This window comes from Camarhynchus parvulus, chromosome 5, assembly GCF_901933205.1.
Source record: "Camarhynchus parvulus chromosome 5, STF_HiC, whole genome shotgun sequence".
Taxonomy (NCBI): Eukaryota; Metazoa; Chordata; class Aves; order Passeriformes; family Thraupidae; genus Camarhynchus; species Camarhynchus parvulus.
This window is the reverse complement of record NC_044575.1, coordinates 45,771,972-45,799,950: the sequence shown is the minus strand read 5'-3', so window position 1 is coordinate 45,799,950 and position 27,979 is coordinate 45,771,972. Positions and strand designations below refer to the sequence as shown.

The 27,979-nt window shown below is 41.1% G+C and overlaps 1 protein-coding gene across 2 annotated transcripts in view; it reads right to left on the bottom strand.

Annotated features, from left to right (window-relative positions):
• The window catches only part of SLC24A4 (solute carrier family 24 member 4), an 82,464-nt gene extending 67,672 nt beyond the window's left edge, over positions 1 to 14,792 (bottom strand). For both annotated transcript variants that reach the window (XM_030949708.1, XM_030949709.1), the window contains exons 1-2: positions 14,486 to 14,792; positions 12,051 to 12,161 (exon numbers count right to left, since the gene is read on the bottom strand). In XM_030949708.1, the coding sequence (XP_030805568.1) occupies positions 12,051 to 12,161; positions 14,486 to 14,642 (268 nt within the window). In that variant the 5' untranslated portion in view covers positions 14,643 to 14,792. The remainder of the gene's footprint in view (positions 1 to 12,050; positions 12,162 to 14,485) is intronic.
• Positions 14,793 to 27,979: the final 13,187 nt, after the last annotated feature.

Here is a 27,979-nt window from a genome sequence, read left to right as displayed (position 1 = left end):
AATTCACAGCTGCAGGCACAGCTAGAATTGAGGATTTTCTGGTCCCCATATCACACTGAAACATTGGATCTCAACCTCTTGCAGTAAAGACTGGTGTATAAGGTTATTGTGCAGCTCTGTATATTTCATATCATGCACAGAACTACTGATTCTACAGCTACTATAATAAAATTTCCATTAAAACAAGAGCTTTACAAAATATCTATTACTTACAAAATGAGATGCAAGATTTTGTTGTAAAAACACTCTAAAGAAGACAAAGAAAAAACCTCTCTCCACTTAGTACTTAGTGACTGAATTTAGTGTTCTATACAAAACAGATGATAATCTGGTTTCTTATAACAATGCCCAAGATCTCAATTTGGGGTGATGTCTGTAGGCACTCCAGAATCAGGACAATCACCCTATAACAGTCTGAGCCCAGTGAGACGTCACAAATCTTAGCACAGACAGGCACACAGCCAGCATTGTCCAACACAGCCATTTCCCCACTAGACTTTGGACACAGGAGTTTCTCATCTCTTCCAAAGTTATCAGATGTGCAGCCTCTCACAGCTGAAAACCCTTTGGAGGATGGAATTAACCCACGGAGCTGAGCCCCTGGCAGGAAGCATCCTCAGAGGTTCCTCAGAGCTGAACTGCAGTGTTAAATTCACAGTGCAGCCTGGAATCAGCAATGCAGCATGACCAAAATATTTGGAATTGGTTGCTGAATGGAAGAATTTTAGTTGCGAAGATTACAATTTTATTTGTAAGAAGCATAGAGTACATACATCATTATTCCCATCCCACCTGTAATTTCATCCAAGAATAATAGTAATGCTTGTGGCATTTGTGTAGTATTCAATCCAGCAACATGTAGAATGAGGGAAAAAACATTGAATTTTGAAATTCTTCAACAAAACCAAAAGGTTCTGCAAACAATTTAATGTACTCCACCAAATCGGAACAATTTCAAAAGCCACTGAGCTTATACAGAAATTTCTATAGTACTTTTTAAGACACAGAAAAGCTGGTATGATATGGTCAACTATCCTTTTTCAATATAACATCTTTCTTACATGTGCAAATTGGTTTTGTACCTGTATCTAAGGAGCAACTGGTGAAACACTGACTAAAAAGAATTTCACGAGTAGTTATTTAGCAGAGACTTAATTCATTCTTTAGCCAGTCTGCATTTTTTTTTCTTTAAAGCAAATTAGAGTCCAGAGTGCAAAATGGGTATTGTGACTGTTTCCAGCCATAATTACTCCTGTCAACCTAAGCAATTTGAGCTTTTGCTACCTCCTAGACCACATGAAATATAGTATTATTTTGACTTTCAAACCCCCCTAAGACAATAGAAAAATGAAACTTGAGTTGGGTGACCAGGCTTGATGCTGTTCAGAAGATAACAGTGAACCAAGTTGACTAATTTCCCATTACCAGTCGGCTGTCTTGCAGAGAAAGCAGCCCAGCTCCAACCTTTAATTACCTAAGTAGTACTTACTAAACTTAGTTGCCCTAAATATCCACAGATTAAAGCAGTTCTGGAGATGATCCCAGATAGTCTTTCCAAGTAAGAACTCCCTCATCACGTGCTATTACTAAACAATCCTGTACAACCAAATAACTATAGTAAACACACACGGTATTGAAAAACACAATTAACTGATTACCTTCAAATCTGAAATACATATTCTGCACTCAAAAGTCAATTGGCCTAAATAAACCCTCCCCTCACCCTCCATGAAATAAAAAGTATAATTTTCAAAGAACTTTGAGTCAGGCACAAGCACAGGTTTGTTCACACATGAGAAAGTACTGCTGACCATTTTCTTTCCTTTTTCAGCCTGCAAGCAGCAAGAAGTTCTCATTTTACTCCTGGTAGGGCAACAGAGTATTGGCATTTTACACAGTCCCTCTCACACAGGAGTGCCAAAAAGCATTCCCCAGTGGTAGAAACATCACCACAGCAGAGACCTGCAACCTCCCTAGTTACAATTTTTCATCTCCATTCTCTGTGGAGAGCAGTTGGCCCGAAGATGGGTCAGCCAGGAATGTACTCACCTTCTTCTATGGAGCAACTAAAAAGATCTATTCATTCCAAGACTTCTTCTCCCTCTATGTGGAAGACATGAAGAAATCACAAGTGTTCTGTAGTGCAGCATTGAGCTACCAGTTTTAACTAGCCGGGAAGTTCTAATGTTTTACTTACTGTGAAAAGTTGCATCTTTCATTTTAATAAGCACAATAAAAGAGTCAAATCATGAGCTGACCAGGAAGGAGTGCTGATGGTGGCACTGAGCCCCAAGTTCAATGAACTTAATATGGCTACAATTTATGATTATGTGGGGGAGAAATGGAGCTTAGCTACTGACCTTCTCTTCAGACTTTGAAAAAAGGCAAAGTGACTTACCCAGTCTTCTTTTCCTTGTTCATTTTCATTAGACACTCTTGGGGACTACCACTCCATCTCATAACAAGGACAGACAACACTACAGCTCTACAGGGACCTCCCACCCTCAACTAGCAAAACATCACTGAAACAGGACTAATTAATATGCTAGCTTTGACGACTTCTCTGTCTAGCCAATCCTGGCAGGCCAATTTCTCAGAGTACCACAGTACTCGTGGCTTCTCAAGTGAGATTCAAGAAAGGAGAGATTGATAATATTCCAGATAAGTTTCTCTCACCTTCTGCTCTGGAAGCATCTGCATAAAAATAACAAGAAAAGGTAAATGGACACTGGAAACATCTCAGAGTGTCAGTGCAGGTAAAGGAAGCAGACAAAGGATAGCAGCAACAGAGAAGAGCAAGGCTTGCAATAGGCTACAGAAGGTAAGAAAAAGCCTTACAATTTTAGGCAACAGCAGCCAAAGATCCTATGGAGGGATTTAAAAGCACATAATATAATCAAGTAAAGAATGCAACCTTTACAAAGGCATGAAAAGTAAAGGGAGAAAGTTCTTAGCAAAGAACTAAACCAGAAATATCATCCCAGCATCCAGCAGGGCATCTGTAGGGCAGCCTCATCTGCTGTAAACTGTCATGGTTGTATTGATGGTAGAGTTCAAGGAGCACAGATATGCTCCCTGAGGCTCCAAACAACTGCCTCTCTCAGAGAGCCACGTTTGGTCTAGGAGCTCACAAAACTCAAAGCACAAGCTGATTCACACTAAATGGGGGGAGTGGGTAATAAATCTGTTCTCCACATTTCAGTCAATTTAAACTTCTAAACATAAATTTCATTCAAAAATTCCATTCCAGAAGCTTAAATGTTTCCCACCATCTGTGAATATCTTACATCTTGCTATTAAAAGGTTTAAATACCTTTGAATAGCAATAGATTCAATCATATTGCCCTCAACCCACTAAACAACTGAATGCATCATATGCAGGGGAAAAGTAATTCATCAGGTTTAGGCAATCTCTGAGAGCTTTCCAACAAGTATGTATGGAAACTGAACAGCCAAAGTCTAAATTATCCTCTTCTTGCTTTCAGGAAGGCACATTTACCACTGTTCCTCATTATAGGTAGATAATGTCACCCTCAGCACCATTAATGCAGCACCTGTTATTAACATTAAACCATTAATCTCATGTTGAAACAGAAAGAAACAATTGGCTGACAACATACACATGGTAACCTGCATTCCATCTGAAGTGTTTGCTCTGCTGCACTTCAACTTGCCAGTAGAGTTCCAGCAGGAGTTCATCTGACTCAGTTTCTAGGGCTAGTACAATTTCTACTAGAAGGTCTTCAATGTCTGTCAACTTGAAAGAATAAAGAAAACCACCACTCTTTACTGCCTGAAAGTCTCGCTTCCCTGTAGAACACGACTGATGTCAGCTGAATTGTCAGCAGGTTCATACAGTATTTTCAGCCTGCTAGGTCGGTAACCACATCTATTCTGTAAAATGTCATTGGCATAATGAATACAGAACTAAATACAGCTAATAAAATTTCGTAATTTCACAAAAAAACCCACAAATATAAAGGTTCTTATCAGAAATATTAGCAGAACAAAGTTTAAAACTAATTTACTGTAATTTCTTGCCCAACCAAAACCAAACCTCTCTCTACATTTTGAGATTTTTTTTTAAACAGATTTTTCACTCTGTTTTATCACTTTCTCTGCTTACTACTTCCCAGGGCCTACCTCTTTGCCTTGCAATTCCCAAGATTCTCCTGTGGTTCACCATCCAAATTCAGTCTCCCTTAATTCACATGTCTCTTTCATCTATCCTCCAACTCCAGGATGCCTGACAGGACAATCTTAGCCTTTCTACAACACAGTTACAACCTCCAAATTTCTCTATCCCTCTTACAGCTTCTGGTGACAATCTCCTCTCTCCAGGTGCTTTTCACACTCTCCTTCCCTGTAGCTCAGTTCTGTACCTGTAGAGTTTTGTCTGACTCCTCCTTGGACACTGGTGGTCCAAGTGAGGCTGAGGAAACACCAAGTGCACAGAGATGCAGAAATGAATCCAGCGTTTTAGCACCTGTCAAGCAACCCAGAATCTCATAAAGACTGTGCTAGGCCAGCCCCTGCAATGTGGATTAATAATCACAGGGTGATTTACAAGGCCTTTTCAACCACTTCCTACAACAGCAAAGTCAGGTCTGGGAGCGGCTGCACATCATACAAGGCAGGACAGCAGCGCTTTCAGTCTCAGCTGCAGTACAAGATAACACGGAAATCAAAATGCCACGGACAAGGATAGGTACATTTAAACACAGCTTTTATACCAACAGCACCATTTGCTAAGTAGGAAGTGGAGCATATATCTGTTGTCATCTTATTGCAAGGGTTCCATACCATTGTCTCCTTATCACAAAGGTTTCATACTTTTTGGTGTTTTCTTGCAGGCAGCTCCTCAGAGCACGGACTCTTTCTTCTTCACAAAGCAGCTAACCAACTCCAGCTCCCTTCTCAACCAGCCACCCCACTCTTTTATAGAGCTCTTCTTCTCATTGGTTACAGCTGTGTCCTGTTAAAGTCAGGCCTGTTCCTAATCTTTGATAATTGGCCCAGCTGCAACTCCTTAGGGGTAAGATTACTTTCTACACTATCTTTATTTTCTTATATTCTATCCCCCTACACATATCTACAAAATGGTCTAACTCCCCAGTCACACCAGAGAACATATCCAAATACACACACATCATCCCCCACTAACGGTGAGTCAGTCAGCAATACCATGGAGAGCTGCATGTCCAAGTCTTACTAACTTTGATTTTGAAATCCCCGGTCCAGGATTTCAAATATGTCCTAAGCGAAATGTAATTAATTTGATTTCCACACCACATCACAGAACAACTCAGGTTGGATGGAACTTCAGGAGGTCCAAACATCATTTTTCCAGGAGCCTAAATCAAAACTGAGGTATCTGGATTTGATTCTGTCATGTATTTCCTCTTTGACCTCAGGCCAATAATTTACACAGCTGCTCTCTGCCTGAGTTGTCTGCAGTTACAGAAAAAGAAATGTTGCACTATTACTACATTAACATCTGAGCAATGCTTAGGTAATATGGTTTGAAATATAGGCAAATCAGATATCTAAATATTAGAGCTGGGCTAATAAAGGAAACTTGAGATCTTAGTCTAGCACTCCAGAGCATTCAGCCTGGATGTTTCAAGTATGAACCTGTGTTCACAGACATTACATTTAGTTCTGAAGTGGCTATATTTTAAAAACTTGAATTTTTGTTTTAGGCCTGCTTCTTGGTTCCAAAGCAAAGAGTTAACTTTTAAAAGTCCTTAACCACAGTGTGTTTCAACTGAGCCCAAGCCAACTGTAAATTAATCTGAGTCATATGAAATAAAGATTATATTAAGTAGTATTTTTACTAGGTTTAAGAATATACAGTAACATAAGAAAATACTATTTAATATGTTTTATTTGCCTTTGTTTACTACATCTCAACATGGCATTTTAGTCAGACCTTAATTTACTGTGTGTTAAACTGCTTCTAGCAAACTTGACACCTAAACCTGGCAAAATGGATAAATTACCCTGGAGTTCGTTTTCAGTTCTCAGCTCTCCAGGGGATGCTGCTGGCAGGTTGAGTCAAAGCACAGAGAAATGTTTGTCTCATTTCTTTCTAGTATTTTGGATGCCATTTTTAATACACTGCTAGAAAATGAACCGCTCAGAGAGAAGCATGATTATTTTTCAAATTTTATGTTTAGTCAAAGCATGTTTCCTACACCGGTTCACAAAAATAAAAAAAAGAAACAAAACAATAAATAAACAAACCAACCAACCAAAAAACCCCAACACAAAGAAAAACCCCACCACTTTTCCCGACTAACTTCAACTACACCTAACTGCATAACCATTTAATACTCACACCCAAAGGCCATGCAAAGATGTCAGAAGTTCAATCTCAACCTAGGTGTGAATTCTGATTTAGGAGACTTGGCAGTCATAGAAGAAAAACTTGTGATAACATGTTTGTCATTTGCCATCAACTACCCCTCTAAAAGTGATTTTAAATTGTCACACCATCTATTTTCCCCAGAATCAGATGCCATACAAATGAGATCACAATCAATAAAGTTTACCACTCAGCATCTACAGGGACAAGAGGGAGTCTGGAATCACTGGGAGAGGGGAAATAACCCAAAGCAGACCCAAAATAAATAAACCCCACCAGCATATGACAAGTAGCTACAGAAATAAGCTACATGCCAGCTAATTAGTAAGTCTTTCAACTAATTTATTTATTTACATAAATAAATACACATTCACAGGACACTGCATCTATATGTTATGTGAATACTATATGCATAAAGCAACTAAGAATTGTTTCTTAAACCTTTCTTCATTTTAATTTCTTTTTAGACCAACATGAAAATAGAATGTTTATGGCTGATAACTTTCCTGGTCTTTGAGGGCATAACACACTGGAGTAACAAAGCATTTTAAATCCATATGCATGCACTATCAATAAATCTATCACACTACAATAGTTGCACATATTCTATGCATCAAGGCAGAGAGGAAGTCTGACTAATATGCACGTGGGGAATATTTGCAAATAATAAAACACAGTAATTGTCTCTAGTACCTCATTGAGACCATGGTCTTTCTGTACTAGGTATTGTATGAATGCATAGTAAGAGCACATGCAGGTCATGCTGAACTTACAAATTCAGGCTGTTCATGAAACTGAGGTTCACAATGAGATTATTAATACCACATCCTTAAAAGTGGAGGTCTGAGGTCATCCCTGCTACAAACTAGGGAAGATCATGAGCACACTGTTTAAAAGAAATACATATTATCACATCATTTAAAGAAACTTCACATCAGCACAAAATTATATATTCCACCAGCCTTTATTACTCTAAATTTATGATCCTCTAGATTAAGCTGTCTATAAGGATTAAGGAAAAAAGGATACAACAATCCAGCATGTTAAGAATTATGCACTTATAAGCACTGTGTTTGTTAAATACAACTTATGGAAATCAATAGCTCCTATCGTGTCTTTACCACAAGTGTACAAGAAATAATGTTTTCTGCCCCTTTGGAAAATTGCTTGGAAGAGTCAGTCCTGTCTTCTCCAGTCATCATTAATTTTTGTAGAAAAAAATAACAGGCCCTTTTTCTCTCTATGGTACGCTAACAAAACTCTGTAAGACTTCTACAGTTTCTCTACAATGCATGACATCTTACATGAGTCCCCAAGGTTATAACTAACAGTGTAAAATATACACAGACTTAATGACTTTGATCCTGACTCAGAACTTACACACATGCTGCTGGGAAACACACTTTACTGTAGAGGACTGATTCTTTCTCTCTCACTGCAGGTACACAAAGCATTGCTACAACGTGCCTTCTAATTCTAAACTAAAAATGCAACATGGCTCAGGAAGAAATGCTAAGCCTGTCTTTCCCCACTCCACAATTCATCTTTACCCACTAATAGCAATGGAACAAGCACACTTGAACCAAACTACCACCTATTTAAAATCAGTGTAGCTCATTAACTGCCCATGGTTGACAAAGCACAGGCAAGAAAATCCCACTGCCTTTCTGTTTCAAGGCCACTCCCTAACTAGTGTCAGAAGACATTGGAAATATATTCCCATTTCTAATTCACAGGGAAAAAAATTCTACCCATATACAGGGATTACTTGAAAATATTCACAACAGCAAAGAGTCTGGATCAGTTTTTCAGCAGCCTGACATGCCCCAGTGAAGGCACGTGGTGAGAAACATCATGACACCCAGTCACCCCACCTTGTATGTGCCCTGGAAACGGTACTTGGAGTTCTAGAGGACATGGAGTCATGGGAACATTTTGAAACAAGAGGCAAGCCATTGGAGCAGAGAAGCTACAAATCAGACTTTCTGGGCAGATGGCACTGCAAGCCAGCAAGCTGATGGCAGATGGAAGTGAGAGCTTGGATACGGCAAAAAAATCGGTTGCAAACTAATGAGGTCTGTTAAGATGCTAGAGACAACTACTCCTCTTTTCTGATCTCCCTGCTTCAAGCGAGGGTCAGGTCAAATCCTCCTCCCACAGAAATCTACCCAGAGCCATGAAGAAAAGGTAGCTTGGTTTCCTTCCAAGAGGAAGCCATCCAGAGAGTTACTCAATACCAAATAAATATACGATTCATAATTCAAAAATCCCAGGCTCTCATGAAATTTCTGAAATCCAGAGCCTTCTACATACACTCTATAACCCCTCTAGCCTCTAGGATAATATAAAGACCAATATCTTACCAAAGCAGAGAAGCTTTCAACAATGGGGAAGTTTAAAGCCAGGAATGATCTTTAATAGAAAACTGCTACAGAACATGTTAACTGTGGTGAGGATTTGGTCTTGGTCCAGACCAGAACCAAGTTTGGCTTGGTGTTCCCAAGGCTTCACCTCCTTCCTGCAACTGACCTAGAGTTCCTTTGCTGCTATGGGATAGAGACAATCTATAACTCTTCATGACTGCAGAATGCTACTATCAGAAAAAACGTGAAACACCTCTTAAGATGTTCATGATTATCATTCCTGATACAAAAACCCCAACTTTTTCCTCTCCAGTTATATACACACACGCACATTTTCTTGTCCTCTTTCAGACTCCTCTGGTCCTTTTTAAAAGCAGCATTGTTGAGACTTAAGCATTTTTCCTCTTCTGATACAATGCCCCAGCAACATTATCAATGTTTGCAGAAGAACACAATACAAAATTATCTACTTCAGCAAATGAGACTAATCTGAAATAGTGTAGACTATGTGAGCTTCCAGAAGATAGAAGCTCTCACAAGCTTCTAGAAGCTTCAAGAGTTTTTATCCCAAGATACATTGCTCACAAAGGGTGAGCCTTTCTTGCCAGTGTCGTGAAGTGCAGGGATCTCATGGTCTTGTAAACTTCTACAGCTACCATTCCTAACAATTGGGATTTTTTTTTCACTTACACGTAAGTAAGAAAATCAAGTGAAGTGGTAAATATATTAACTCCATTGAAAGCCTTTGGAAAAAGGGAGGTAAAGCTAAAGACTTGTGTGGGAAGCTAATGAAAAGGGAGTACAGCAATAACACGAGGGATTAACAGACTCTCAGCAAGAACCTGCATTTCTCAAGGTACTATGAAATTCTTGTATCCTAAACACACACATAAAAACATCCACACAACAAAAGAAAACTGCTATATACCATAGACACAGCCATGCATTTGTACAACCCCTCATGCTCAGAGCAGACACAGAAATTACATAGGTGAGAGTAAGTACATCTCATGAAGGAGCCCACAGGGAACCAATTCATATTCCAAATGAAAATCCACACTCTCACCAATCTTCTATGCAATCTCCCCCAAGTCTCTTGACCTTTCCTGGGACTTCTCTCTCTGTAGCCATGGGATTACACAAGCTACATTCCCACAGAGATGAGCTATATTACTGGCTCCATTCTGATAGGTGTTCCATCATTGCTCCCTTCTCATTACATGGCAAATCTCAATCCCTGGCTACCAGACAAGAATGAAAAAAAAATAGAAAAATAGCAAGTCAACATCCCATACACTAGAAAACAAAACAACAAAAAACAAAGCCAACAAAGAACACTACCCCAAGTCTACAGAAGTTGTTACTGACAATAACAATAATGGGTTCTTACGGACCCACTCCTGACCACAAACAACAACTTCAGATATTTTCAGATGTTCCCTTTATTTGCAGCTTACATCTAGTCACTCCTACAGCATCTCAATTCCCCCTTCAGCTGCAGAAGATACACAGTGATAAGCAGTACATAACTGCAGAATAACAGGAAATGATTAAAAATGCTACAACTGCAATTCTGTGACAGATTTGATCTGTAAATCTGTCTTGTAACTGAAGAAACACTTTTTAAAAGAAAGGCCACTACCATTACTATGACTAGAAATTATTAATTTAATGCAAGTCTTGTGATATTTTTCTTTAACTTCAGCATCCTGAGGCATATTTGAGCCTCCCCTGTGTCCATCTCTTGTGTTTACAGAGAAAAATTCAGAGACCTGAATTTCAGAAAGCACATCAAAATGAGCCAGCTGTATTTATCTATTTCAGTTGTTCTTAAACTAATCTTATGACTTTAGAAGAATGGAGGAAGCTGAACTATTTGTTTTAAACATGTGCAGAAGTCAGTATTGCTTCTGGAACTCCCATTCACATTCAAGTAGGTTTTTGCCTCGGTCATTTTATCATATAATTGTGAAAAAGTTCTCATTCATGCTAAATGGAAGTCACCACCAGAACTTGCACAGGTATTATTCTGATCTAGCTTCTATAATTTTGTGGCCTCCAGTGCCTTGACTCCAAGTGTGCTGACAAGGATGTGCTCAGACATGACCACATTGATGTATACACATATACGGAGGAAAACGAAAGGAGTGGGAAAGAATAGTATTTTTGACTATTCATCAAGAATCATGATGTGTTTCCAAAATGTCCTTTTTGTATTCTTTCTTGTTTGTTAACAACTTTGACAGACAAATCAAGAGCATCATAATGTTACAGATGCAGAACACAGCAAACTGACAAGAGGATACAGTTAAAACTTTTGGACCCGCACACTTTGAGCTATGTTTTCTTCCATTCCTCTCTCAGGAGTATATAAGCACATTAGTGATCCTCAGTCTATAGAACTGGCTCCTCAGTATCACAACAAACATGTGAGTGAGGGCAGGAACACTGCTCCAAACTCTCCTAGTGCCTGGGGCTGACAGCATCCCAGAACTCATGCTGGTGAAAAGGAGCACACTCCATTGCTACCACAGAGTTTATCAAAGAGTCACATTAAAAAAAAAAAAAAGCATCTGAACTTTAAATTAACTTGGCTAGTGCCATTGGCAAAATGTCTCATCTCCCACACACCATAAACCACAGAGAGGCAAGGAGAGAGAGAAAGGAAATACACACTGGAAAGACAGATGGGAAGATGAAAGCATTGTGGACTAACACTGATACTAAAATGCATCATCCATTCCTGCCCTCAATCAATTCTTTTTGCTTGGCCAAGATAGACATCCTGAAGTAAAATGGATTCCAGGGTTTCCATATCACTTACCTCACCAACCCCCTCCACACAACATAAATTCCTACTCTGAATACAGAGTTTATCACTAAACTAGCAAACCACGATTAACTGTGTAACAGTAATGAACATAAATCACTGAGCTCAGATGTCATCTAAAACACTGCATATTTGGCTACCCATAGTTTCAAGAGGAGCACACTCTCATGACTTGTGCAATATACCCACATCAGCTGGACAGAAATGAATAATCACCAAAGGAACAAAGCTAAGAAATTGAATTGTCGGCACACTAGTCTCACAATGACCCTAAACATGCCTTTATCTGAGCATTACCTTTTGCCTTTGATACATAAAATCATGTCATTATGTATCACAGCAAACCTCATTTCTACACAGAACAGTCCTGATTTGTTGGGTTTTATTAAGTTTAACACTGATATTTACAGATCACTGCAGCTTGGTCATGACAAAACTACCCAATACATCTCAAGAGCTTATAGGACATTACAAAGTTTTCCCATCTTACCTGGCTCTGTACAGTTCTTCTCTTCATGTGTCCCATTAGGTGATGCCATCAACTTTCTATTCCTCCATATTCCTGATATAATGCTTCTGTCTGCAACAGCTGATTCTTGGCCTATATTAAATAAAAAGACATTATGCCCACTAGCACCAATTTTTTCCTGCATCATCCCAGCTGGACTACAGGTGCCCACTAACAAGGAGCATGGACAGACCATCAGAATGCAAATGGGGCAAAATCCAAGGTGTGACTGGAGCACATGCCAACAGACACGAGCTAGGTGCTCCCAGCTCCAAAGGGTGCAACAGGGCTCCATACCTGAGCTGTTGGCATGTTCTGGCTATCAGAGGTACCAGAACACTTGCCTGTGACCCACAGCAGGAAAATATTCTGCAGCAAGCAAATGCTGAAGCCTGTACCTGTGAAAGTCAACACTTGCAGCTCCTATAGATGAAACCAGCCCAGCTATGCTGACATGAGCAAAAATCACACTTCCATTTAGTCATCTGTACTTGCACATATTACATTACTGCTTTCATGAAAAAAAAATGCATATGGATATGTTCCAGTTACATTTTAGTTTATTCTGAACGTTACAGTCTTGGCTAAGCTTAGTAATATCAAACCATTCATAATTCGTCAAAGAAAATAGAAATCACAGTGAATTCTCATAAGACCTAAAAAAAATAAAAAGTTTTTTACAAATCAATGGATTTACCAAAATGCATATTCCAGAAGCATTCTCAACAAAACCTGTTAGATAGAGTACAGGAGCACTTGGGAGATCATGTACCATATGCAATTATAATAATCAAAGAAAGAACAGAACCCCTTAATTAAACCACTTCCACCTCAATCTTATCCATTTCAAATGAACATATTGTAATAACAAAAATTCTTCCTTGGCCAGTTTTAGAGTTTATACTGACATCATGTAATGCCTGTGTTTTCTTAGTGACACCTGAAAAAAAGAAATCTAGTTTGGAAGTTAGTTTTTCCAGAGTAAAATATTCTGAGCCACAATTAGAAGAAACATGGACAACAGATGGTCAGGTTTATGGATAATATGTACTGTAAATTAGCCAGCTGAAAAAAGCCCTACCTGATGCAGCATACTATCAAAAATTAGGTTATGAGGGATTTAGTTGATAACCCAGGAGATTAAAAACTTTCATTAGTCATGAGATTTTTAATGAAAACCTAAAAAAGTTGGGGAAAACAACAACTGCAACAAAAAAAAATCCCTCAAGCTATGCAAACATATTCATATCCCCATTACTTGTTTCCAAGTTGAAAGTTTTAAGATGAGCAATATGCTAATATGGTCTAAGACATCGAATTCTTATATGGATGGCTTGTTGCCATCCTAGATACAGCTCAAACAAGCCAGGCAATAATTTGAGCACAAGAGCATTACAAACTATGACAAGTTCCAGCAGATTTTTCTTCCCTAAAGCACACACTTGAACTTCAGCTTTAATTTCAGCAGATGACCCATCCTAACTGTGCTGAAATCTGAGTTTCTTATATTAAATGTAGATGCTCAGTGATGGGCTTAGTCGATTTTATTCTTAAATCTTCGAGGACTGTTGGCAGCCCTACCTAGACCCAAGTGCAGTCCCAGCAACCTTAGACTTTGTATTTGAGGGATGCAAAGCATATGAGGGCATATGCAGGATGAGGGCCTGAAGCTGCATACTTACATCCCAAGCTGTGCCAGCAGGCAGAGAGCAATGGGAATGATACGGTTAATCATAAATGCATCAGTTTACCAATACAGCACACGCACAAATGATGCAAAAGACTCTGTTACAATACTCTCTCTATAAAACATAAGATTAGCACCGTTCCCAGCCTAAAATGCAGAATTTTCTGTCAAATCTATACTGTAACGGGGGGACAGGTGGTCGGGGTGCGCGTGAGATTGAGAAAAGCAGCAGCTATAGCTGATGGAGGTTTACAACCTGAAGACAAAACGAAAGGCAGCCCGAAGTTGCAGAGGGAACCACAGGCGGCTGGAGAGAACTCCACTCTGATGTAGCGGCGGGGGGAAACTCCTCCAGGGCCGTTCGCAAGCACAGCGCTGCCCCGTGATGCCCGGTCAGTGCCCGACCCGAGGGGCGCGGCACCGGGGAGCCCCGGACGAGCAGGGGCCAGCGGCGCAGCTTCCCCCGCTCCCCGGGCAGCTTCCCCCGCTCCCCGGGCAGCTTCCCCCTTTCCAGCATCCTCCCGGCGCGAGGCTTTCTCCCGCGGAACCCGCGCTGCTCCCCCGCCTCGCCCGCACACCAGGGCATTTCCATTGGGAGACCCCAAACGGGAACAGCCATCGATCGCCACCTGACCCCGCCAAACCCCGGCAGCCTCGGGGCGGCTGCAGCCCCCGGGCCGCCCGCCCGGCCCTGCCGGGGTCCGCCGGTCCCGCCGCCGCCGCTACTCACCCGCTCTGGAGAGCAGGCTGGACATGCACCAGGCGAAGAAGAGGATGGCGCAGATGAAGCCCAGCTGCTGCAGCAGCATCTCCCGCCTCCTGCGAACTTTCCTCAGCACAAGCAGCATGGTCTTCGGAGGGGCGAGCGGCGTCTCCTCCAGCTCCATCGGAGCGAGCGCGGGCGCGGAGGGGGCGGCCAGTGGGTCGGTGGGGGAGCGGGGATCACTCCCGGCGGCTTCCCGCGGACGGCTCCATTTCGGTCGGGCTGCAGCGCGAAGATAAGCCGATGCCCAGGGCCTCAGGTCGGCAGCGGCGCAGCGGAGGGAGAGGCAGGTGGCGGCGGGCGGGGAGGCGGCGGCGGCAGCCCGGAGCGGGGGGGAGGCGCCGCGCTCAGGGGCCGGGCCGAGCCCCGCGCCCCATGGCCGGCGGCGGAGGGAGCGGCGGAGGGAGCGGCGCGACGGCGCCCCGCGCTCCTCGGGCAGCGGCCGCCCCACAGCGCGCCGCGGGCTGCGAGTCAGCGCCGAGGGACGCACACATCCATGCGGCTCCCTGCCCGCCCGGCCAAGTTTGAAGTTTATCCCTTTCCTCCCTCCCTCCCCCGCCGCCAGCCGTAGGCGGCAGGTGGGCGACCCAGCCGCCGCGGTGACAGCAGCTGCCAGCGGGCTCTCAGCGCGGCGCCGGGCGGGCACGCAGCCCCGCGGGCGGCTCGGCCCCTTCTCCCCGCCCCTCTCCCACAACTTTCTGGGCGCTCCTCCGGCACCCATGGCAACGCGCGTGTGCCCTCCCCCACCGCCGGGCCGGGGGGAAGGCATTAAGTGGCGAAATTAATCCTTTTCCCCGCACGGCGCAGGAATGCCCGGCTCTCGGTGTCGCTGCGCGGAGGGCAGCGGGCAGCGGTAGGTGCCGCCGCGCCGAGGTGCGGGCTGGGGCCGGGTGGCCTGAGGGACTGCACCGCCCCGGGGCTGGTGAGGAGCACTGATGGCTCGGGGCTCTTCACCTGTCTCAGGAGATGCCTTTCAAGAGGGGCTTCCATGGGGACAATGGCGCTTCTGCGCGCAATTTGCACTGCAACCAACGCCGGGTGTTTAGGATGGCAAAATAGTGACCCATTTTGTGGAATGGTGGTTAGTTCTAGGCTGTGCCACCGAGATTGCATTTCTAAATTTTATGTTTACATTAATTAAGTGGTCACTGTCAGCCAACGAGTCGTGGGAACTTCCTCCTACAGCGCACGCATCGGTTCTGTATTCCTCCCAGAAACGCATGGGAAAGCACATGTAGACAAAACGGGATTAACTCATCTGATCGTCCTTTTGATACAGCATTGGGTTTACGACAGAAGGCCTTTCAGGTGGTTCCCTCTGGATCATTGTCTATATTCTTCAGAACATACAACACATATCTGGCATTGTTTGTCATGGCTTCATAATTATAATACAAATAATCATAAATAAAATAACACCAATTCTCTGTTTTCCCATCATTCAAATGTGTTTTCTAGTTTTGCTTGTGAATTCTATGCACTATAGTAAGATGTAGAAGCACAATGCTCAGGATGCTGTGGTACACACTGTATGTGAAATTGCTCTGGATTCATGCTGAAGATTACCAATTGTCTCAAGTGCAAAAGGCATTACTCAAGCTGGAGAGCCAAAGAGGATCAGTGGTGCTGGTGTTGTTGCTTCTTTACATGCACATAGCTAGAGAAACTTGTGTTTCTTAACTGTCCAAGCTCCATGGGCACCTAGGCTGTTGTGGGCTTTTGACTTTCCGATTTACATTAAAGCAGGAAAACGTCAGAAGAATGGCACTGAGACATGCTCCAGTCTCCTCTCTTTCATTCCCTTTATAACTGCTGAGAGAGAAATGGTAACTGTGAGAGCCCTTGCCTACTACACAAAAAGGTAATAGAGAAGATTATAAATCAGGTTATGTCTCTTGATTTCTCTCCATGGCCAGATAGGAAATCTCAAAGTTGAACCCAGAACAGTGAAAGCTATCCCTGACCAAAAGAATTTACAGGCTAATTAGACATAGAGGCAATGGAAGCTGGATAAAGGCAACAGAAGGTCTTTAGATCAGCACCTTTATTTATAATGGACTTGTTTTTTTCACTGAAGATGTTTAAGCTCCAGTGAAGGTGTTGGTTGGCCATGTCATTAAAGATGTCAGCTGTTGTAATAGATGGGAGCTAATTCTTCACAGGGCTTTCCATCACCTCTTTTCGGGGACTAAAGCCTCCCCATCCACTCAAAGTGGCAATGTAAAAATTAGTCTGCCATCCCCTTTTTGTGTGTTTAATGAGAGTTGCAGCGCTGACAAGACTGTAGTTTTCTGTATGAAGATTTTATCTAGCAATAGAAGGATGGTGACACTGCAGGAGATTGCAGAGATTTATTTGGTTTTTAATAAAATAAATTTGTAATCTGCTTAGAAGAATAGAATCATTAAGGTTGTAAAAGGCCTGTAAGATCATCAGTTCTAAGCATTAACCCAGCAATGACACATTCACCACGCAACCGTGTACCCAGGTGCCACATCTACACATTTTTTGAACACTTCCAGGATTTGTCACGTGTCAGTTGCACATGTGATTCCACCACTTCCCAGGGCAGCTTGTTCCAATGCCTGACCATTCTTCACTTATAAGGGCTTCAAAGAGGCTGTTCTAATGGCTGGGTCTCTTCCTACAACTGATGAAAGTTGCTTGTGATTTTTATGTTACTGTGTTTGTTTGTTTACTTATTTATTCTTTACACTGAAGACATTTTCAAAGCCATGGCACCCCTGATCTGAAGAGGTACTGATATTAAGTATTAAGTACTGACATTGTACTTACACGCAATGACAACTTTGCCACAACTGAGATAAATTTGTATCTGGAGTTGTATCTGGAGTTGAGGCTGTCATTCACAGTTATTCCATATTTGTGTCAATGTGTTGTTTACCATTGTTAGAAGTCCTGAGTTTCACATGTGAGGGATTTTCATTAATTCTGTCAGATCCTGTGAATATCACATGGATCAAACCAAAGCACATGGTTAGTAACAGGAATGCTGTTATTATATTGCCTGTTTTGACATAGAGCTTTTTCCTTTTCTTGGCTGTTACAAAGTTGTGTGGTTTAAAGTTAATAGTTAGTGACTATACAAACCCTATGGCCTTCCCTGTGAACCACTGAAAGCAAGAAACAAGAACCAAACGAGTGAGGAGTGCCTTTGTGAATTCCTTACAGAGGGGAAATCTGCTACCATGAAAGCAGTTCTCAGTGTGATGGTGTGTGTCTCTCCCTTTCCTGAGTACACAAATGAGGCAGATCAAAGTTCAGACAGTACTAATCTCCTAATCATACAAGCTTCTGATTAGCATTTTTAATCAGTCTGGTGATCACAGGGCAGCCTCAAAGTTGTTCTTGAATACTAAACTTTCAGAACAGAATTCCAAATCACTTTTATTTTGCTGAGGGTTTTTTTGAGAAATGTGTCAGGTAACTCTTTGTGTAAGATGTCTCAAAGGGAAAAGGTGTGCTGCAGAATTCAGCTTCAGTTACCTCTCAGAGGAGGGTCTATTTGAGTTCATTTGAGCCATTCACATGGAGGTTGTTACTGGAACAATGTCCAGTACTGGAACTTTCATCTGATTTAAGACATCCATGCTGTGTATGAGGGTACAGTGACACACTGTTGGGGAGCAAAAAAGAAGTGAATGTTTTCTGCATAGGGTGACATTAGAGAAATTTGAATTTATTTTTTAAATTTAAATTATTGCTATCTCTTACTGCAAGAAGAACAACTGTATATAAATTCAGTGAAGCCTTCCATTAATAGTCTCAAAAAAAAAAGAGTAAGACACACATGGTTTTCTGAGTGATGCTTTCACAGTGAGTGGTTTGGTGATACTTCACATGTTCTGTTTCCAGTATAATCAGAACAAAATGTTTTCCAGACTAGGTCTAGGATTGCTGAAAGAATTATATTTTTAAAATTAAAGGTATGTGAGAAACATTGTCAAAACAAAGTGTAGAGGAAGAAAATATTAAATAGCACTTGTCTTTAAGACAAACACAAGAAATAAATCTTCTTTCTTATTGCTGTGTTTATCATTGTGATAATTTAACTTTTGTGTATGTCCCACACCAAAATGTCTCACTAGAAGCACATACTAATGTTAGTTTCATTTAGCACTGCCAAATGTGCTTGTTTTTCATCTCAAGCACAATTAGTGTCTTGAACTGAGAAACAGCCAAAAAGCTTTGAATTAGGGAAGTGTCTCACAGGAGATCCATGAAAGCAGCTCATCTGAGAAGAAAATATTGATGCTGCTGAGAGTTGAAGGAGAAGTATGTTTGGATTAATTTTCTATGGCACCCCTTAAAAGGAGCAGAAAAAGCAGCAGCATGGCATGGTTGCTGGAAGATGAGGCCCTCTTAGCTGGCCATGGAGACTGTTCCAGCACAGAAGAGCTGGGAAGCTCTGGATGTTTAGAAGGTGATTGTTTGTGGCAGGTATCCAACGAGCCCTAGGAGCCTTTTCAAGTCTGACTTTTCTGATACAACTGGCATCCCAGTATCAATCCCTCTGTCCCATCTGCGAGGTCAAGAGGTAATATCAAAGAAAAGCCAACAATGTTTCCTTAAAAAAGGACACAAAAATCTCCCATAAGCCATACAAATTTAACTGAGAGGAAAGGCATTGGTGAGAAAAGAGACTGGGATCCTGCCTTTGCTAGCTGGCCCAGGTGGTTCATATAAGGGAGAGAGCCTTAGCTCGGCACTGTCCATAGTCACCTGACTGTCAAGGAAAAAGCAATCCTGTGTTTATTTAGGACCAAGTCCCTGGCAAAGGGGGGCACACAAATATGACTTGACAATACAAGCTTGGAGAAAGCAAATCAATACTTAAGTGTTGAACTGTAACTCCAGGCACCATACCTTGTTAAGTGTGTATATATAACCAGATGGTTCTTTAGGCACTGGTGAAAGGTGCTTTGCTAAACCATACTTGAAATTTAGAAAGCAGATCCATTGTTGCTATCCACTGTATTACAAAGAAACTCCAGCTGTAGTACTCAGGACTCATCCATGTGCTGAGATCCTCCATGTCTCCCTATGCACTCTCAGATTTTTGTCTCCCAGTTCCAGTGGAGAGTTGCCACTATGAAGAAGTCAGCCTCACATTGTAACATGGAGCCACATGTTTCCTTTCACTTACCCAGCTCCTCCCTTGTGTTTTATTTCATGCAGTTTTCCTGCTGCTGTTTTCTCTTTAATAATCTTGGGTAATGCTACTTTATTTCTGATGAGCATCTGTGGTTACATCCCACATTCAACACTTAGCTAGGACCCACATACTCACTGACCCTACGCGGAAGTTTAACAACAGTATGCAGGGATGCTACAAGTAGGAGTTTCTCATATCCTTCATGCCATGAACAAGAGCACAGGAAGGAGGTCAAACTGATGTATATAATCTTCCTTGCACTTGCATACAGTAAGTGCAAATGGTATCAACCAGATCTATACACTTGATGTGATCTTTAAAGTACCAGAAAATAAGATCAGTTGTCACTTAATCTCCCACATGTGCTGTTAACACATTTTAGTTTAGGTACCTCAGCTCTCTTCATTTCTCCAAGCCCACCAAAATGTCTTCCTGCAGGACAGAAGGAGAGACATTATGCATATCAGTGGTATTCAATGTGTCCTTCTGCTCATAATCAACACCTAGCTAAAAAAGCAATTTTGTTAGGAAAACCTCAATATTTACACCTTTAAATCAATATTATCTAAGCCCTCCAAATTCATCACAGCATCTATGTTTAAAGCCCTCTAAATTTCTCAGGGATGTAGGCATCTGATTAAGTCCTTGCCAGATTTGAAGAACTCATGCACGTGCATAAAGCCATCCTGAAATGGGGGTTAAATTGCAGCAACTGTTACAAAGCATATGCTCCCCACACACATACTGTCTTTCTCAGTTTCTCAAGTTTGCTGTCTGCAGTGAATTCCACTGTCAATTAACTTTACTATGTTTTCATTTTGCCACTGGTTTTCTGTTCCTCTCTGCTCTCACAGTCACTTTCTGTTCTGCCTATTTCTCTGCTTTTCTTATGCTTTCCCTGTTTGCTACATGACTTTGTTCCCCACTTCTTGATTTTTTAGGCCCAGTGCAAATTTTTCCTTTCTTCTTCTCTCTGTAAACAGAAGTCTTTTCTCCTCTTCAAATCTACACATGGGTTCAAGCTTAGTATTGATTCTAAGCCCTGCTGCCAGAGGACTGGGGAAGTTTGACTGTGCTTACCCTTAACTGTGAGGAATGAGGTTAGCTGACATCATGCTAAACACAAGGGACTGGGGCTAATCACAGCACTTTTTTCCATCAGTATACAACACATTTGTTTGCTCTTCATAATCTCATTCCATTCCCAGAAAGAAACTAAATTCAGCTCCATAAAATGCTCTCCATTTTTTTCTTTTTGGAAAGTTTTATATGTCTGGAATAAGTGAAATTCAAAACAGCTACTGAGGAGACATCTTCACACACCTCAGTGAAATTCACTTTTGTTCAGCTTTCATACCTGCTGGGAATTCTTTCCAAAACCCTTTGCTAGTCCCTCAGAATGAGAAGGATCATTAACTAAGCAAAAATTGATTCATTACAGTGAGAAAAATTTTCAACAGCTATATGTTGTTAGCCCAAACCACAGGCTGCTGTGATCTTATGAATACACAGGAGGAAGCTTCCTGTGTATTTGGAAAATTCTCTCACCAAAAAAAAGCTTCAGGTGGTGTCAGTGCTTGAAAGCCTGAAGTCCAAAGGGATCCAGTGAAATTCCTGTTGGGGTAGCTGGGAGAAATTTGACAGGGCAGTTCCTTTCCCTCATTAAATTAGAAAGAGAAGAGCAAGTATTCATCCTTAGTGACTATGGAGAAAAACAACTGCAAACTCCAAACGCTGTATCCAAGTGCAGGGATGTGTCCTGAAACTGATGTCCTTGAAACAACAATACTGGAAAGGTGAGAACTGTCTTTATTTGGTGACTTGTAGAACAGATGCTTGAAGGAACCTGGAAAGGTCATCTTGTTAATTCCCTTCTCCTAAGGCAGCACCAACTCTCTCTAATGTTGAGTGGGCTTGTTCTGAAATTTAATACCCATTTTTATACTGAAATTTCTGTTTGACTGCCTATCAAAACTTTTAAAATAAAATTATGGTGAAAAATGTTAAGAAAATTTACACCTCCTACTTTGGCTGGCATCTTTTTTTAACACTGCTAGTGAGCAGAGCTTGGGTAGTTCTGGGAATTTTCCTCCTCATATGACCACAGATTTTCAAAAACAAAGGTTTATTCTATTAAAAACCTCTAATGTTAAAGCAAAAAGGAATTGTACCTGTCAATCAGAGAAAGGGAAGGATATTCTTACCATTTATTTCTGTAAAGTTAGTAGAAATCTTTTATAGGTTCTTTTATAGGCAGTAGGAAGAAAACAACCTTGTCCTAGGAAAATAAATTCAGTGTATAAAATCATGTAAAATGATAGTCTAGAGGGAATGGCAGTCAGAGAAATCAAGTGAGTGGGAATAGTGCTCAATGGAGTGTTTTGTATGAGGAATTCAGGGCATTTATTTCATTGTTGTTTCATGCTGTCTCACGTGGAAAACATAAGAAAGGGGGGTTAATTTGCTCCCCATTGTGTTTGTACAAGAGAGGAGAGAACTGAGAAGGCTGGTATGAAATTCAGGTTCAGAACAGCAAGGAGAAAGGTTTTTTTCTAAAGAGGCATTTAAGGAGGGAAGGGAGAGCTTTGGTGGGCAAGAACAGGAGATGTTCTAAGCCAATGGGCTGGGCACAGTCAGTGGTGGGAGCAGGCAGAGGGAACCTGAATCAAAGTGGATCAGAAGGGTGAGTGAAACAAACCAGACTGGGGAAATGAGCATCACTATGTCTGCTTTGAAGATTCAGTCTTCAAATTTTGTGAATTTGAAAAGGGTTGGTGTAGCAGGAGAGAGACATCACTGTAGCTGCAGCACATTAAGAATCCTCCACAGAAGTTCCCTCTAAGTTTGCAAAAATGGCCACATCTGCAGCACAGATAAAAACCTCCATACCCAAAAACCTGATGTTTGTTACCATTAGTGAAAATGGTCAAAGCAAATGTTGGTGTATTTTCAAACATTGGCAGGAATGCTTTTTACAGTATTTCCGTGTTAGCTTCCTAACAGATTTTACAGCAAAATACCAAGAAAATATGCAGCTATTGCCAATTTTAACAAGAAATGTTTATCACTGGCAAATAATAAATACAGCACTCCTGTAAATTAACTTTTTTGCTGTTCCTAACTCCTTGCAGAGTTTAGCAGCAGGATCTTTTAGCCAGGCTTGGTCATAAGCATGCTCAGCTGCCTCTCAGCAGCAGGATAGCCCAGGTTCAGGACAACTCCTAAGAGCTGGCTGCTGTTTTCAACTTGTAGTAGGAGAACAATAAAGGTAGCACTACCCCATGGTCCAATTTACTAGCAGATATTGCGGGTGTCACCTGCCTGTACTGTCTGACTCATTCCACCATTTTTCTGTTGTTTTCATTTAATATTTAAACACTCAGATATTCCAGACACTTTACGTTTCATCTCCTCAGAAAGAAGCAATGTTTCAGAGGTGTTACCATGGAAACAATGGAGTGAGGAAGGAGCTAAACTAAAAGTAAGTCATCTATCAGTAAAACCAGAGACATGCTTTGGGGTAACTTGAAATTATAAAATGGATAATTAATTGGGCTGTTGCTGAGCATCTGTTTGTCCTTATTGCTTTCTTCTAAGTGAGAACAGTTCATCTTTTGCATGTGACAAGAAAATAAAACTTCCCCATACAAACTTTTCAGTAGCTGAAGTCCTTTCTGACACAAGGGATAATACCACCCTGTGGAGATGACCACTGGAGTTACTTTATCAGCAAGGTCAGGCAGCTGAAATGGAATTGTTAAGGGTCAGCAGCACCAGGTTCCTCGAGCAAATCAAAACTCCCTCCTGATAGCAGGGTGAGCACTGGAGGGTTGTGATACAAGATGCTTGCAACGTTTAATCAGACCATGGGAAAAACAAGATTAGTGTTACTGGAAGTGAAAATGCAGCTAGATATGTCAAGACCCTTCCAATTATGCAGATAAATTCTGCTCAGAAGTGGGTATTAAATTATACTTGTGGATAAATATAAAAGTGTACCTTTGTCCATCTGTCAGTATATATTCTGAAATACCATAATTACCTCTTTCAAGCATGGGAAGGAGCAACCCATGGCTTTTGCCTGTGCTCACATCATAAAACCTTTCCCTGTGACTTTACTCAGCCTTAGCTTCACTGAACTATGTGTTGCCTGCAGTGAAGGCTACAAAGGAAAATCCAATGTTTCAACTGTGTTCTGGGCAAGAAAACTTAAACAAACCTTTGTAATGAATATCATATTCACTTCAGGCATCAGCAAATTGACCACAGAAACACTTAATACGTTTAAATATTCCATACAAAATGTTCTGTTCAGAACAGATTCAGAAACAACGCATTGGAGACTTGAGTTTTATTTGCTCTTTATAGCCTTTTAAACCATGTTTAAGATCATCAAATTTTCATTTGTGGGCAAAGGAAGTGTCCTGGGAGATGTCTAAAACCTCTTCCTAGTACTAGAAATTGTCTTGATGATTCAAAGAAGAATAATTCCCACCATCAGTGGCCACTAGAAAAATTTTATAATTGCACACTGTAGAGTGGGATGCACCTCTAGCAAACCACCAGCTCTGGTTTGGCTTGCACACTGAGCAGCTATGTGGTGGTGGCCTAAAGGGCCCACTCCAGAGCTGCCTTCCCCAGGAAAGGTGCCAAAACATGCTCAAAATGTCACCTTTGGTGTTGCCTGGGACTGACTGAGGTTTCTAGTGACTTTCAGCTCCTTCAAGGTCCTTCTTGAAACAATGGTTTACTTCTTCATAGGGATCCACAAGGAGATGGAAGCATTACTGGTGGAGCTTCTTGCTCAGAGATTTGTCAGTATTTTCTGTTCAGGTAAACAGCTGCCACTGCACGTTAGGAAAACTTTGAGGTGAAGGAGAGCAGAGCAGATCCTACAAGCCTGAAACACTGATTTGACCATGGAGTATTGAGAGTACCTTTCTCCTGGAGAGTCAGATGGTAAATGAGATCTCCATACAGCCCACAACCTCAGTCAGCTGTGAGTGGGTCATGGGGGAACTGCTCTCCTGAGCTTGGAACACTGCTGAGACCTTGCTAGCAGCAAACTCCAAGGAACAGATCCGACCCATACCCAGCTGGCTTGGAGGCACAGGGAAGGGAACAGCCAGGCCAATTCACAAGTGACTGGCAGAGCACCATGGCATCAGACAGCTTGTAATGATCATCATAAAATACATTTACACCACAGCTTTTGAAAAAAATAATTTTATACAATTATTTCTATGCACACACATCTTCAATAATTACATAAAAATACAGCTAAATAAATGTTTATCTGGAGAAAAGTGATCTGCTCTCCCTTTCACAACGATTTTAAAAAGCTGACTTTAGCCTTGGGACTGATGGAGTCTCACAGAATTGGTTATGCTGTTGGCATTGACTGTGAAAAGAAAACAGAGGTGGGGTGGTGTTTTATGCAACATTTTGTTCTTGCTGTTGGAAATCTATTGTAATTTTCCTGCCCAAGCTATCAAGATGGTTGATAAGCTGGAAATAAATCAGATCATTGAGGTGAATGTTTCATAGCAAGCTATTGTGTAACTAAACTGTTTCCTATGTCAGCCTTCCAAATTCTAATAAATTAATTTTTTTTAAAGGCAAGACTTCTGGAAGATCTAACTAGCCTGAAAATTTGTTTTCAGTTTTTAAGTTAACCTTAATTAATGAATTTTTAATTATATGCAAACCCACAAAATCTCCAGAGGCTTAGCCAAGAAAACCAAGTGAAAGGGCACAGCTTTGTTTTAGTTGTTTTTGTCCCCTCAGAAGAGATCAGAAACTTCAAGAGCCAGGCTGCCTCCTGCTTTCCTTTTGCTCCATGCCTGGCACAGCCAGCTCTGCCATGTGCCATGGCTGTGTGAGCTGCCATGGCAGACATCCTGCAGTGCTGCCTTGGAGCTGGGAATGCAGCAAGGCACAGCTCTCGGGATCTGCTGCGCCGCTTGTGGTGATGAGGGAGATAAAAAGCACAAACGCCACTCATCCCCTAGTGATGGACCCTGGACTAAGTCCTAGAAAAAATAACTCTTCCAGCTCATTGTCAAAACTCTGAGCAAGCCAGTCATCCAGGGAAAAAAATACTTAAAAGTCACATGCACAAAATAAAAATCATGCTCAGGGCCTGGTACTTTTTCCACATTTGAACAGGCAGGTGAACCAATTCATGTGAGCAGAGTTACATGAAATCCAGACCATTTTGCTGTCCCTGAGACAGTGCCCCTGACTCAGAGCTTTGTGCAGGGGATCACACTGAGTTACCTGTAGATACCGAGCGTTTGCACACACACCAGTGATTTTCAAAGGCTAACTTACAGCAGGTAAGTATGCTAACTGCTATTTTTCTTACTTACAGGCTGTTGAAAAAGCCTCTACCAGAAATCATTGTAACAGAATCCAAACCACTGAAAATCTTTTCCTTGCCTTGATAAAATATCTGTCTAGAAGGAATAGTCATGATTCCTTTGTTGAACTCAAGGGTACTAAGGCATCCTCACACTTTTAAAAATTTAATGCTATTTAGCAAGTAAAATATTTTACAGTCTCAGACTTCACTGTGAAGCATACTTTGAGGAAGAGAAAATGTTTTAGATCTAGCTCAGCAGTACTTTTAAACTTCTCAGTCATACCTCTTTTGCTACCTGGAGAATGTTAAAGTCATACCTGGAGAATGTTAAAGAAATGAAATCAAATGTCTGTCTGATTTTAGGTGATGTGCAATATTTATTCTGAAGGCTCAGGCAGCTTGTTTCACTCTTGAATTATTTACAACATGCACACAGTGTCATGCCTCAATAGATCACTCTATAACTTCATTAAGTAAAATGAGAGCAATTGCACATTTTATATCTGTATGTGTGTGTGTATGTAAAGGCTTAGTAAGAATCAGTATTAATGATCATCCATACACACAAAGGACTAAATAATTTATTGGAGATAGAGAGAGGCTTTGCTGATGAAAACAAATAAAAAAGCCAGCTAGTCCACCATGTATCTTGGGCATCAATTAGTATTGGAGGTTGCAAAACAAGGTTGAAGAGATTGAGTCTCAACAAGAAGACTTGTTTTTAATGCCAGAAAGCTGGCAACTAGTTTAAATGCTGATACTTGGAGGAGTTTGATCTGTATGTACATTTTGTTTGTTTATAAAAAGCAAGTATGAAGAAAACATTTTACCTTTTCTATCATCTTATTTCCTTTTGCTGGGCTAGGCCAGTTGTGCTAAAAAAAAAGAAAAACAAAGAATAGCCCCAGGACAGATGTATTAGTCTCTGCATCAGTATGTTTCTCTGCTTCTGCAAAAGTGATTTCACAGTAGGAATTCCAGTAGGAATTAAAACACTTTCCTACAAAAGACAAATAGAGAATGAGAGCTATGTGCTGCAGAATACAGATGGGACTCAGTCCCTAACAAGGCTGATAATTTTCTTTGTCCCATACCATTATATATACACAACCATAAAACCATAAAAAGCTCTCATTAACAGCAAAACACTGAAACTTTGAATAGCTCCCAACCTTATCGTAATTTTTGAAAAATTTTTGAAGAACATAAAATCTGAGGATTCACTTGTCAGTTAGTCAACTTACAGCTCTCAGCATTCAAACTGGTTTTGTGTTGTATAGTGCACTAATTGTTGTAATCAGGACCCTAACAAGGTTATGACTAAAACAGGCCACAGAACCTGAATAAGAATCTAGTGAAATCAATGCAAATGTTTTTTTCTTCTTTTAACAGGAATCAGATCTTTTCCTTACATCATAGTGAGCCATAGAAAATAGATGACCATGCAGAAAATAATAAGAATAATAAATTAATTCTGCCCAACCATCATTATTCAACTATTGCTTATAGTCATTCCAGCAATAGCTGCTTTGGATCAATTCGGAAACCGCTGTCTCAGGACAAGCTAAGAGAGATGAAAGGAAGGACTCAGCAAACCTCAGTTGATGTTAACAACTGAGATGGATCCAGGCTTCTGCATCACCATCTGATTAGATAAAGTTGTGTGCAGAGCAACAGAAAAAATCAAAGATAATATGCTTCACTAAGCCTTCCCAGAGCATTTTTAGGCTTGTATAACAAGACTATTTGAGAGAAGTAGAAATTAAGGAAATCCTTTACGTAGAGCCCTGGGAACATACTTCTGCATATGTTGGAAAATATGTACCCAGTATTGAAATTTGATTTTTTATTTGGAGAAACAGCAGCAAAACCAATAGACTGTTCATGGAGAGAAATTGCAGAGTTTTGTTCTCTTTGTGTA